The 14,586-nt window shown below is 39.2% G+C and overlaps 1 protein-coding gene across 1 annotated transcript in view; it reads right to left on the bottom strand.

Moving 5' to 3' along the window:
- The window catches only part of vps37c (VPS37C subunit of ESCRT-I), a 28,300-nt gene that overhangs the window by 12,250 nt on the left and 1,464 nt on the right, over positions 1–14,586 (bottom strand). The window contains exons 3-4 of the mRNA XM_062427196.1: positions 8,430–8,601; positions 3,745–3,827 (exon numbers count right to left, since the gene is read on the bottom strand). Coding sequence (XP_062283180.1) covers positions 3,745–3,827; positions 8,430–8,601 — 255 coding nt within the window. The remainder of the gene's footprint in view (positions 1–3,744; positions 3,828–8,429; positions 8,602–14,586) is intronic.

Raw genomic sequence — 14,586 nt, 5'->3', positions numbered from 1 at the left:
GGTTTTTTTTCATTTGGCCCGACGCGGAGGTGTTACATTATTATACGTGGGACCTATGGAGGATGGAGGCTTTTGCTCCGTGCGAGTACCGGCAGCTACTGACCTGAGAGAGCCTCACCATCCTCAGATGCAGGTTGAAATAGCAAAGCAGCCGGACTACACAATAACACAAATGTTAGGATACACAAACCCAAAATATATCTACAAAGTAAATATTTATAGACCTTTTTATTAGCACGGCGGTTGATCCCATTTTATGTTGACGTGTGACCTTGATCTCCTAAAGAGATTATTATTAGTGCCACGGGTGCGCAGCTCCGAGGCTTCTATAAATCATCTAAATACTTATTATTATTCTTCTGCCAAATTTCGGCGCGTAACTCCTCCCGCAGCTTTGAGAAAACCCTGACAATATACATCAAAACGTGTGGCTCGATCTTGAAAGAGGTGCTTAATGGCACTTTCGGTGTTGAAATTCAAATTTTGAATGAATGGGAATTTTTTTTTAAATCCACAAAATTTCACCTTTTTTCGGAGTCACCTAGCTCTGCATGCATGCACGATGGTCTTTATATTGTTATAATATTTTCCTCCTTCAGTTATGGTCAGGTGGGAATCCCTCCTGATGACGTGTTTCTCCGGGGGGGGGGAATCCCAGACACTGTCAGTGTGTGTAAAACAATGTTAATTCTTCTGAGGCATTAATTTAAAAGTTTCCTTGATACATGACTGTTGGTTAGTTTTAAACTACTAAGGATTTTTTAAAAATTAATCTGTATTGCACTCTTGCTTTGATGACGTCATCCAGTCTAAAAATATGAGAAATTAAGTGTATAACCTCCCCAGAAAAGAACAACATAAACCAAATCGAAAACCGTGACCCCGAAACCGTGATATGAACCGAACCGTGGACTTTGTGAACCGTTCCACCCCTACTGGTTATTCATATCTAATTTCAGACAACATTCTGACTTTTAAGGTCAACGATGAATGGCAGCTCAGCAGTGGAATACAACAGACAAAACCAGAAAGAGGAATCAAAACTTCAGAAGAGCATGGACAGCTCCACACCAAGTCACGCATGCAGTTCCATTTGATATACCTCACATGGATTTACACTGCGTTTCCTGCACTGTGCTGTTAGTGCAAGTGTGTTTGGGACACATACTTACTGTGACCTTCATATACAAATATACATTCTTCTCACTGCTTTATTCTATGAGCGTGTGTCTTTCGGCAAGTAAACATGCTGCAGCAGCCAACAGGCACATTGTTCTAGTAATAATAATGCAAAAAGAATGATGAAACTATGAACCCAGTAGGTATTTGAACAACCCAAAGTTGAAGTCAAAAACAAAAAAGAAAACAGAGATCTCTTGAAATTTATGAACTTTTTGGTCCTTTTTTAATTCCGCCTATATGTGCAGGACTTATTGAAGGTACCAGGGGCCTCATGTACAAAAACGTCCGTGGATTTCCTACTGAAACATGGTGTACGCTCAAATCCAGAAAACGTCGTACGCACAAAAAAATCCAGATGTATTAATCTGTGCGTACGCATGAATCCAATCACATTTCCTTTGTACATCCCAATCAACGTGGAATTGAGCGCACATGTTGGCGTACCCGACCCCTCCCTGTCCACGCCCTCATTTAAATACGCAAATCAGTTTTAAATGGGCACTGCACCTGAGAGTCCCTTCTCTGCACGATCAGAAAATTAAAACAAAAGAATGAGTAAGACGGGAAAAAAGAAGAACTTCACAGAAGTTAAGAAGAACTTCACAGAAGTTAAGAAGATAACAATAAACGCAAGAGGAGTGAGTGGGAAAGTGTGTGTGTGAGGCTGTCAATGTTGTGGGGTCAGAATAGCGCACACACGCTGATTTGAAAAAGAAGTGGTCCGACATCAAGGTGGATGTGAAGCGGAGGACGGCTGCCCACCGCCAAAGTGTGGCCAAAACAGGCGGGGGGACAGAGAAGAGGGGCCCACCCCGTTTCAACAGAGTCGCCGCAATCGTGGGTGACACTGCTCTCTCAGGGGAAGTGTGCAGGGGAAAAGGTGAGGCTGATTAAGACATTTCACACTTTATGCACAGGGTTATTAACATGAGTACTCTGCACACAGAGACAATCGGGCTTGTTAGAAAGATCTGAAGCTGTATTTTAACCAGCAAGTCACTAACTTTAACCACTGACTAGTAACGATGCTGTGAAGACGGGATAGTATTTGGGGGCGCACATGCTCAATGCGCATCACAGGGATTAATATTACCCATCGCGCACAGTGCCAGCTTGTCTGTTCCCAGAACCAGACCACCTCGCCACAATGTTGGTTAATTGCATTTGCGCATCACATATGATCTGTACATTGATCGAATGAAAATGTTTCCTGTTGACATATACAAATTCATCATGTGATGGCGCTTTAATAGCAATGTGTGTGCAGTCGATAGCTCCGATTACATTAGGAAAACCGGCTCTCGCTGCAAATTGCGCTGCATGTGCCATTAAATCCTCTCTGTCTCTGAACACACGCTCTCTTCGTATTGCACCATTTACAATGTCTTCTAATACTGCTAAAGCAGCCATTGTTGTTAACGGTATTTTCAGCACCACTTTGCGCATGCTTTTATATCCACTCATGTAATTGCAGACACGTGGGTGTGTTAATTGTTCATGTTCTGATGTGAACATCACCCAGTCTGAGGACTAATTGTTTTCACATTTATTTATTATAACAGTTTCCCAGCATCACCTCTAAGTGTCGCCGAAGCATCAACAGCTGTAGAAACGTGCGTACGCCAGCCATGAAGTTGGCGTGAGGCACCGCACATTTCCACGGTCATTTCACTCTTGATACATCTGAACTTTGCCGTGAAAAAGAACGTACGCCATGTTTTTGTGCGTACGCACCCTTTGTACATGAGGCCCCAGGTGTCTTGGAACTCTATTTTACACTTATCATTTGGAAGACATACTGGCCTGACCACAAATTAAAATCATCTTATGCTGGTTCAGTGGCTTTAAAAGAACATAACCATCAGAGATTTTCAAGATCTCAGAGGGGCTCCTAGGCTAAAAATCATTCAGGAGGTCCTAAGACCTAAGAGCTTCATGTAAAATGTTATGCTTTTATCCACTCAGTAACAGTAACTCCGAATAGGTACATTAAGCAACACCACTAAAATGGCATTCTGTGCAACTGTATAAGTTGCAAAGAAGTGACCCTTCCTGTGATGCACAGTAAGGTAACATGTTAGCACAAAGTTTGATTCCAGTTGTGCAGTTCCTGTAAATCTTCTTTTATGACTCTTCATTGAAATCCCTACCTATCGTTAAAAAGTATCAGTCCATGTCTTAATTTTAAATAGCTGGGGTCATAAACATTTTCAGACTATAATTAGAGTCCTCAGCCAAAGGAAGGTCAGGACATGCTATATAATTGAATCAGCAATGCAACATGGAAGTTGGCCCATAGTCATTACAGTATCTGTAAGTGAAGGGGAAAACATCCTGTTTGATATTCATTCACTGCATTACAAAAAGCTTTCAGGGTGACAGAATTTTAAAGGCAGCTGACATTTACCTATTTTTTTTTAACATGGAACCACATGAAGACAGGTGCCATATTTTAAATGTCTGACCATTCCCTTACAAGAGCCTGAGGTATTCAGCTGGTTGCAATCTGCATCCTCACAGCTATATGTCACTAAATCCTGCACACTGGTTTTAAGCACTGACCTCTGACTCTGCCTCCATTTTGCTGCCCTCTGTCTGTAGTTTGGAGAACAATGCTTCTGGAGACACCTGACCGACTATCCCATCTGAGGAGGTAAGAGAAAGAGAGAGACATAGAGAATAAATGGGAGAGGGAGTGGGAGAGAGAGAAAGAGTGATATATGTACATACACACACACATATATATACACATACATACCTGTATATATATATATATATACAGTGTTTCCCATTAATTAGGGCCCGAGCACTGACCAGTGCGAAGGCCCATTTTTGGAGGCCTAAACATGCATGAAAACTCACTAAACTTGGCACATACGTCACATCTGGCAAAATATTTTATGATTTAACATGATTGGGCATTGGTGTGGCCAGGGGACTCCATAGCTCCCCCAAACGTTGGGTCATGTGACCAAAAGGTTTCTCTGATGTGCATGAAATTTCCATATGTCATACGTCTCAGTGGTATACCTGGAAATTAATTTTGTGAAATTTTTTTACCCAACCCCACTACCCAGAAGTGGGCCATGTTTAATGGCGTGCACTGATTTTTATTTTTCTGTGCATTTTTTAAAAGCACATGTGCGACTCATATTGGCCGCTTGGTCTGATTCACATCGGGTAGCGACATTGCACATGTGTGAAACACGGGTCTCAGATAATGTATTACTACATCTCTGGTTACATAGGGCCTGATTTACTAAAGGTCTGCGTGTGTAGAAACGTGTGCAAACTTGACATCAACCGCAAAAAATGTGCAAGCTGATCTACTAACGCAGCGCACTGAGGTTTGCGTCTTTCGACTGTGCAAAATAATACACACTGTCCATTTAGTACGTTTGTCATAATGAATATGTAATATGAGGTGTTTTAACCCCAGTGTGCAAAATACAGGGAGGAGAAAATGTAAATATGTTATTTAGCACACGCATTGTGATTTACCAAACCTGAAGGTATTATTTCTGACAAAAACTGTGTCTATAAATAATACCTTTGAAGGACAGGTATTAACCAGCTGCTCACTGCTCACAGATGACTTCTGTTACTGTGGAGACGAGGAGACGGAGGCACAATGACAGAATACGAGTTTTTCCACCCGTGTTAATATTTTGGAGTGGAATATTTTTGGTTTTATTTTTGGCATTGACTTTGTCACAGATACTCTACCATATGTCATTTTTTCTGGTAATATATATTTTTTTATAACTCAATATATTAGTTAACCTCTTCCACTAGAACCTGATCACATTTCATTTTGTGCTTGCAGCTTTCTGCTCGTCCAAACTCTACATTAAGACACAAAACCCTCATTTAAATACTGCTGTCTGCACCTGTTGCACCTGTTTTCATTTACAGTTATTCTAGTAGATCACCTGCAAAACGCACGCAAACAAAACGCGCAATCTATTGCACTGTGCACGCAATTTAGTACCCACTATTTGGGATCTTAGTAAATCAGGTCCATACAGTGTAAAAATTTGCATCCAACTGCTGAAACATGTATGAAATCCAACCTATAGTAACAGTAGTTTGTCAAAGCGGAGTTGCCGTACGTCCAATATGGCAGACCCGACTGCGCATGTGTGACTCACATCGGGTAGCGACTCACATCAGGTAATGACACGGGTGTTTTCTTCAAATCCTCTGCATTATATATATATATATATATATATTAGGGGTGTGATGATACATTCAGCTCACGAGACGAGACGAGACACGATATTGGGTTCACGAGATCAAGACGAGACGAGATTTTAACACTATTTTATAAAACTTCAATGAGGAAATATATGAAATATATATGTTCTTTTATTTGAAAGTCACAAAATGCAAAATAATGCAGGTGCATTTTGAAATGTTTTAACTAATTATCTTGTAATGAATCACTTCAGTTCTACTTTGTAAGTATGAATTATCATACCCAGTATGCAACCATTGTAAAAGGCAATTTTGGTATTTATGGAAATAACAATGATAAATACCTAAATTATGTACAATGACAAATACCAAAAATAATTTGAGAATTTGTACTGATTTTGTAAATTTTATGTGTACAATATAATAAGTCCTCCTGAGTCTCTGCCTTGATTAACAGTAGATCATCTCTCCAGGCCTGTTTCATTAGTTTGTTTTTTAAAATGATTCTGTTGAACCACAATTCAAAAGCTATCCGATTTTCATTGGTTCATTTTCAGTAAATCTTTATTTATTATTACTTTTGTCAGTTTTTCAGTGACCATTGTGGGTTTTTCTTTTATTAGGGGGTACCAACAATTGTGTCCACATGTGTGTCATCAAAGGAATAAAGGAACTCAGATGGGGAATGTAAACAGCACATATTTATTTGTTACTCTGAATGGCCGAAAATAAAGAGAGAAAGCGAAAAATATTGTTTTTTTACAGGACCTGTACTTTGAAGGTAACCTGGATTCATTTCAACACCTACAACAGACATACGACTTACCGTCCACACACTTGTTCAGGTTCCTCCAAATTAGGCATTTTATCAGGACTCATATACCACACTATGAACATATGCCCAAACACAACACACTAGACAACCTTAGACGCCTCATACCAGGAAGCAGAGGCACAGTTTATTCTCTGTATAGTATTCTAATGGCCCATGAGGAGGTGTCCACTGAAAAGGTGAAAAACGAGGACGGACGTGGGAGCAGGAACTTAACACGGAACTCAATGTAACAGTTTGGGAGGGTATTTTGGATAGGATCCATAGCAGCTCAATAAACTCCAGACATTCTTTAGTACAGTTTAAGGTAGTCCACAGGCTTCACTACTCTAAAGCCAGGCTCTATGGCATTTACCCCAACATTTCTCCTTTATGCGATAAATGTAAACAACAACCAGGGACTCTTACACATCAGTTTTGGTCTTGCTCCAAGTTAACTTTATTCTGGTCTCTTATATTTGATTACATTTCAAAGGCCTTTCATAAATGTATTTCACCAGACCCACTCCTTGCCATCTTTGGTTCAGTGGTGTATAACCCCATCCTCACAAGTTATGAAGGGCAAGCCATATCCCTCTGCACTCAGAGGCTAGCCCTCTGTTCCAGCAATGGCTTAGAGAGCTAGGCAATGCACTGCACATGGAGAGGTTGCGCTATAAGATCACCAATAAAGAAGAATCTTTCAAAGGATATGGCAACCTCTGTTGGACAAATGGGCAGACATGTGTGAGACCATCAAAGCCCAAAGTGACACCCCTAGCACTTGAGCCTGGCCTCTTCTCTTTCTTTCTGCCGAATTTGTTTTGTACATTATGTTGTCTGACACCATCTAGTCATTTACCTCTTGCTGGCTTTTTTTTTTTTTCCTTCTTAGTTGTTTGTTGGTTTGTTTTTATGCTGGGTGGGGGGTGGTTGGGTTTGGCCTTGTTGTTGTTATAAAAAAGAGCAGAAAACCTGAAGGAGAACCTCTGTACTGTTATCCTGTATAACCCTTGAGTCCTTCAATAAAGATATAAAAAAAAAAAAAAAAAAAAAAAAATGTATTTCTAAAAAAGGTGTAAAAAGCATTTCAACCATTTATGTGTTTATGTGTGTGTACTGTGTTTCAAGATTCCTGTGTTCAAGATTTAGGAGGCGGGTCTGAAAATGTTAGGGGTTGGGGTTTCAGCAAACTCGGCGGGCACGCCCACAGGGAGCAGAGAAAGAGGCTGGTTTTTACACAACTTTGAAGCCTAATTTCATATATTTGGCGATTTTTTTAATCATTCAAATTTGGCGGGGTGGTTAACAACAGACTTTTCTGTGGTATGTCAAACTCAGAACACATATTTATTCTTACTTTACACAGACTTTAAAAGGTTTCATTGAAACTCAGCCTAACCCGAAATCAGTATGAGTTAATATACCGGTCCAGTTCAGTTAAAGCTGCAGTCTGTAACTATGTTTTTGTTATATTTGCTAAAATTGTCATTATGAGTCAAAACAAAGAATCAGAGCCCAGACGAGTGTCAATGACGCTGTACACACGATGCTGGCAGCCCCCCTCCCCCGCACAGCGCATGCTCTTACTCTGCAGTGCTCCTCCCCCGTGCAGCGTCTGCTTTGCTCTCAACAGGTTTCCTCTCTTAAAGCGATGGTTCGGCGTAATTTCCACCTAGCGTCATATGCACCATGAGGTCTATCTAATAACCGCCTCAGCCCTTTTTTTTTAAAAATTTGGTCTCAAATTAGTGGAGTTAGAGCCATCAGCCGAATGGCTTAGTACAGGCTCTAACAGAACCACCAGTGTATCTCATAAATTACCCCACTAATAATGCCTGAATTGTTATCAAACTTCTACAGTAGTACAAATAGGGTCTTTACTCATAAATCGATGCATTGGAAAATGTGTAAGTACACCAGGAGTTTATTAAAATAACACTTACCTGATGGCTTTTACTCTGCTGCTACTGCTAAAGCTGTAAACATCTTGCACGATCATTGAAATACTGTGTAGTCGCAGGAGATCCCGCACAGATCTTTAGATATGCTGTGCAGATTTCGACGATGTTTACAGCTTTAGCAGTAGCAAAGAGGAAGAATGAGGGACTTGGACGCTGTATTCATTAACATTTTCTGGCTAAGTCCACTTTTCTTTTCATAACTACATACTGCAGCTTTAAGCAAATCATTGCCGGACCATTGACCCAACACACTGTGTCAGGTACCTATACCATACCTCTCATGGACCAGCGTTGTCTGTAGGTTTCTCTCACGGCCTCCAGCTGACTGTATCTGTCCACCAGTATGTCCTTCTGTGACTCCAGGCGAGGCTTCATGTCCAGGTTTTGCTCTGCCAGGCTGCGATTTGATGCCAGCGCCATCTCTCTTTCCAGCTGTATGTTCTGGATCTTACAAGGAAAAAGACTAACATCAGACAACAGTAACGTTGCATTTTGGGCACATCGTGGTTGCCACTAAATGCACAGAGATGATTAGATTGCAACTCGATATGATTTGCACAGTTCTTGGTCAGCTGAAAAATAATATTGCAGATAAATAATCTGCAGCCTTTTTATTTAAGTTAACTGCATTTTAATTAATTAATTTGAAAGCATCTTATAGTCACCTGCCTGTAGGAGAATAACAAACTGAGGGCATAGAGAACCGCTGTGTTATTATTAGGGCTGGGCAAAACGATTATTTTTGTAATCGATTAATCTAGCGATTATTTTTTCGATACATCGATTAATCTAACGATTCATTTTTTCAATTCGATTCGAATTCGATTCGATTATCGATTATTTTGCCATTATTTGACTTATATAGCAATTTACATATGCTAATTTATGTATCTCACTGAAAAAACACAAATTACTTCATTCCAACATATTTTTATTGATTTTACCAAATTCCAAAATAAAATTCAATTAATGAAAACAATAGTGCAATCTGACGCCAGAGGTAACATTTAACAAAAAATAAAATGAAATAAAATAAAATACTTTCAATAAATAAAACTGTTGTGCAAGAATCAAGGAAATGTTATCAACATAAAATAAATCAAATATAAACAGCAGCAGTGACAAAATATAAAGTGCTCTTCATTCACAGGAACATACACTCTGCCTTTTCACTCAAGAATACTGTGTGTAGTGTGTGTCTGTGTGTGTGTTTAATCCAATACATGATGTAGTCATGCATTGGAGTGGAGGAATGTTAGCATTTCAACATGCTCAGCAGTCAGGCTTGCCCTTTTTTTGGTGACAATGTTTCCAGCAACTGAAAAAAGCCTTTCAGATGGCGTTGATGTGGCAGGTACAGCCAAATACGATTTGGCTAAAGCAGACAGTGTGGGGAATCTTGTTGCATTATCCTTCCACCATTTAAGGGGGTCACTGTCCCTTGGGATAGGGTTTCCCCCAAAATACAACAGCATCGGCATCGTGCTTTTATGATAAGCCATCTCCATTTTACACAGCTGACAAACGACAGAATGGCCTCCTTTTACGGAAAAATAGTCCCATACCTTTGAATTACGAGTTTGTTTTTTACATTGATCAGAGTCAACTGACTCACTGGTGTTGCTGCTGCCGCTACCGCTACTCGCTGCCGCCATTTTTTTCAAACGACGCATCGACGCACAGTTTTTGCGTTGACATATTTTTTGCGTCGACGTAATCGATGATGTCGATGCTTCGTCCCAGCCCTAGTTGTTATTAACGCCATGTCTCCAGTGCAAAGCAGCTTCTCTTCTGCAGCGTTAGCTCAGGGGAAAGCCATCATTGTCCAACATACTGATTAGGCACAGGGTTGTTGAGGTGAGACAGAGGAGAGTCAGTGTTGTGACTGAACGTGTTCAATGAACGATCGTTCATGAACTCGTTCATATTTTGGGCGAACGTGAACTGAACGTACTGTATTTCTGCCTGATGAACGTTATTGTGAATGCGTTCATTCAGGCGTTTGTGAACGGCACTCTCTCACAGTTTAACTTCGTTCAAGAGATTGCCAGATTTCCATAGAGCCTTCCAGGCGAAAACCTGGCTAAAACACACCGTAAACAGGCCTTAATATGTAGCGGAAAACACCCAATCTGGCAACACCAGCCACCACAGAGTCGCACCGCCGCATACGTCATCAAAATGCGAAGCATGGAGGCAAAAACAAATGAAGGCAGCAGCACTACCTCCGACTCTGCCTCCACTATCTGTGTTAAAACTGATCAAATAATTGCTGGCTGTGGTTCTATATGAGCTGTGGCAATAATTTTGAAAAATAATAGCTTGCAGCAACATATTGAGAAAAAAAAAAGAACTATGAACTAGTTCATTTTTGGAACTGTGAACCTAGTTCAAAATTTTGAATTATGAACTATGAACTGAACTAGTTCATTTTAAAATTTGTGAACTGAACTTTGAACTAGTTCATGTAGAAAGTGAACTTTCCCAACACTGACAGAGAGCACCAAGTTATTTTCTTAACCTCAAAATTGGTTTTAGTTGTTTAATTCTGCAGTGGTAGTTGGTCAGCCGGTCTTATTTTCTTAGTTTAGGTTAGGATCTTTCTCTGCCTTCTATCTCTGACAGTAAAGAGGCATTCTGCTAATACATAATATCCTTTTAGAGCCAGGTAACATTCTAATCTACTTTGGCTTTTAGTTTCTTCTTTCCAATGTTCCACATAGGTTTCCTTAAAATGCATAAAAATGTGTATTACATGGACTGGTGTTTGGAAAGCAGTATTGGTCTGAGATGGGTCAGAGTGTGTCTGAGTAGTACGGTGGCCGACCGGGGCCAACCGCTTCATTTGGGGGAGAACAGCTGCAAGTACAGAAACGATGCAAACTCCAAAACAAACAAAAGTCAAAACAAATACAAAATCACACTGCAAATAAAAAACACGCTGCAAGAAACAAAAACAAATGCATAAACGTCAAACGCGCTGCAAATATGGAAATGATGCAAAGCCAGAAACGATGCAAATCAGGAAAACACCTGCATTAAGAGAAACGCTGCATAACCAGTCACTACAACGCAAATGCCCCAAACCTACAGGGGGCGCTTTAGGTTGTCTCGACTCAACGGGAGGCAGGTATAAAGGGAGAGCATGAGACGACTGAGGTTCAGTGCCATGCCCATGCTGCTGTGAATGAAAGTGTCTCTGTCAAAAGTTGCGGAGGAACAAAACTCATTACATTAAAAGGTCTCAGCTTGTTAAGGAGTATGACACAGGTGATATTAAAACTCCACAATTTTAATCTATGGTCGGCACCTTTAGAGTGAACTGGTTAAAAACTTGTCCGTCACAGCCAGACTCCATGTGGTTCCACACTCCACGGTCCTTGCTTAAGAAAATAGGATGTTTAGATTTTATTATGAAATGTGATTTTGAGGTGAACAAGATCCCTATAAAGCTGTCCAATTTTCATAAACAGATTCTTAATTTTTGGAAGATGACATTTACCCACAATGTTTCTCTTCATAATTCAACTTTATGGAACAACAGAGTAATTACAATTAATAGAAAATCAGTCTTTAAAAGTACCTGGTTTGAAAGAGGCATTATTTTTGTAACTGATTGAATGGATAGTAATGGTATCTTTTTGAATTACACAGACTTTATAGAAAAATACAATTTAAATTGTTCTCAAAGAGATTATAACAAAATGTGTAGTGTGATTCCTCTACCTTTGTTTCACTTAATTCAGAACTTTTTAATATATAATAATGCTTTAACAGTATTACCAAATCTATTGATCGAAGAATGTAATCTGACTGAAAATGTAGTAATAATTTACTGGTAATGATCTGAAATCCAGATTGTTTCATGATTATTGCAGAGGGATCATTTGGCACGGTTCTAAATTGGTTAATTCAGCTACATTGAACAAAACGTATTCTAAATGTATTAAATGGCCTTTTTTGCGTTAAGTTAAAGAAACTCATTTCAAAATCATAAAAATGTATCCTGTGGCAGAGTTTCTAAAAAAAAGATTTAAATTTGAGGTAGATCAATGTTCCTTCTGCAATGAAGAGAATGAAACACTGGAACATTTATTTTTCCAATGTCCTATATCACCATGTGTTTGGTCAGACATTTAAAATTGGGTGTCACTAAAAATTAAAGATGTGCCATCTTTTGAACTATGTGATATTATTTTTTACATGGAATATTTGGCCTTTTCTGTTTCGGACATTATTAATATAATTTTATTACTGGGTAAATATCATATTCACTGCTCAAAATGGAGAAACTGTAAGCCCTCCTTCCCTGGATTTATTAATGATTTTAAGATTTTCTGTTCATGTCTCAGAAAAATTGAAACGAACAAAACTGCAAGAAAAATAAGTCTGGACAATGCTCGCTATTTGTTATTTTAATTTCTGACTTTCCCTTCTTGTCTCTCATCTGATTTAAATGCCTAATTTACATGGAAACTTATGTGCACTTTATTTGTTTTTGTATTTTTGTTTTGTTTTTCCTTACACGAATCTCCCAATTTTTATAATTGTATTTAACTTTGATCTGTTATTAATATCCTCTTGAGAGTCTGTATTTTTTCAATGTTCAATAAAGTTCTGGGGGAAAAAAAGTCTCTGTCAAAAGTAACTACCTAGAGCGCCCCCTGTAGGTTTGGGGCACTTCCGTTGTAGTGACTGGTTATGCAGCGTTTCTCTTAATGCAGGTGTTTTCTTGATTTGCATCGTTTCTGGCTTTGCATCATTTCCATATTTGCAGCACGTTTGACGTTTATGCATTTGTTTTTGTTTCTTGCAGCGTGTTTTTTATTTGCAGCGCGATTTTGTATTTGTTTTGACTTTTGTTTGTGTTTTGGAGTTTGCATCGTTTCTGTACTTGCAGCTGTTCTCCCCCAAATGAAGCGGTTGGCCCCGGTCGGCCACCGTAGAGTAGGGCGAGATAGCCTCAGCCAGCTAACACGGGAATCTTTTTGGGCTCAGCTCTTGGGTTTGGAGGGTATCTGGGGGGGTGGATTTAAGATCATTCAAAACATTTGAGTATTCTCTTTTGAATGTTAATTATCAGTGGGTATCTGCCTTTGTTGATGTTTTACCATGTACATGGAATTCTGAATGTAAGGGTTCTGTTGGATGTTTGTCCTAACCTGTATAACTATGATGAATGAGTGGACACTATACTTCAATTATCATTCAGCTCAATGGGCTGATGTAATAAATATTTTAAACCATTTGGAAATTATAACAATGTTCTCTTAACTGCACTGGGAGCTTTTCAAGCTTTTTCTTTTAGTTCATTCACTGCCATGTTGAAACTGCTGTTATGGTTATACCAAGGAATGTATAACTCATACTATGTTCAATGATATGATTATTTATGGTAAAGTGGTGGTCGTTCTTCAGACATCTGGGGCATATTTGAAAAAATCATGCCAGTTTTCTTCATATTTCCTGCCAGGGCCAAGTTCTGACAGTACTTTTCTACTATGTCCAGCTGTAGTCCATGTTCAATAAGGTCATAAGCATAAAACAGACTTCCCCTATTTATCTATCTATCTATCTATCTATCTATCTATCTAGGAGAGAGGGGCCAAGAGCAGCACATTGACCAAATTGATTAGCAAGTTCATTTATACACGCATTAAATGAAGTAGGACTTAAATTGCAACCATGGTGAACACCTCTTCTTTGGGTGAAGAATCCAGTTTGTCTTCAGTTAACAGCACACATATTATCCATATACATGGATTTAACCAGATCATACATTTAGCCCCATATACCACAATTCAGACATTTGTAATAAAGCCAGTCATGCCAAATAAGAGTCAAAGGTATTACTGAAGTCAATAAAACAAATGGATATCTTAACACTTTTTGTTTGGTGTTTATCTCTCTACTAAAGAGAGAGTGGTTGCTGTGTCAGAGGAGTCATTTTTCATATTATCAGGACCTGCATTTTTTTTTAATCAACCGGTCTAATTTTTAAAAAGTCCTCTTTTGTAATGCATGTCCACTATGCAATATGCACTCCTCTGACACAGCAACCACTCTCTCTGGCATAGTCCAACTCACACCGGCAGCTACACTGTACTTGGGGAGATAGTGTGTGCACAGCAGCAGCTACATTTCAGCAGCAACTTTTCATCTGAACATTTCATGTTTTCCAATTTAAGAACTTAAAAATAGCATGCCATGAGCATAAAACCTACTCTGTAACGTCAGTTGGTAAGAAGAGCCTATCATAGTTACAAAACTCAACGCTGTAACAAAAATGTTGTTTCTGTTTCCAGCATCTTTCCCCCTCTAAGAGTAAGTTTATATGAGAAATTAATGTTAGAATAGCTGTTATCGTTATTATGGGAACACTGCTTTCAATCTAATTTCCATACAGGAGGTGAGCCCAGTCACAGAGGCAGT

Source organism: Scomber scombrus, chromosome 2, assembly GCF_963691925.1.
Source record: "Scomber scombrus chromosome 2, fScoSco1.1, whole genome shotgun sequence".
Taxonomy (NCBI): domain Eukaryota; kingdom Metazoa; phylum Chordata; class Actinopteri; order Scombriformes; family Scombridae; genus Scomber; species Scomber scombrus.
Note: the sequence above shows the minus strand (reverse complement) of the source record. Positions and strands in the feature narration are given on the sequence as shown.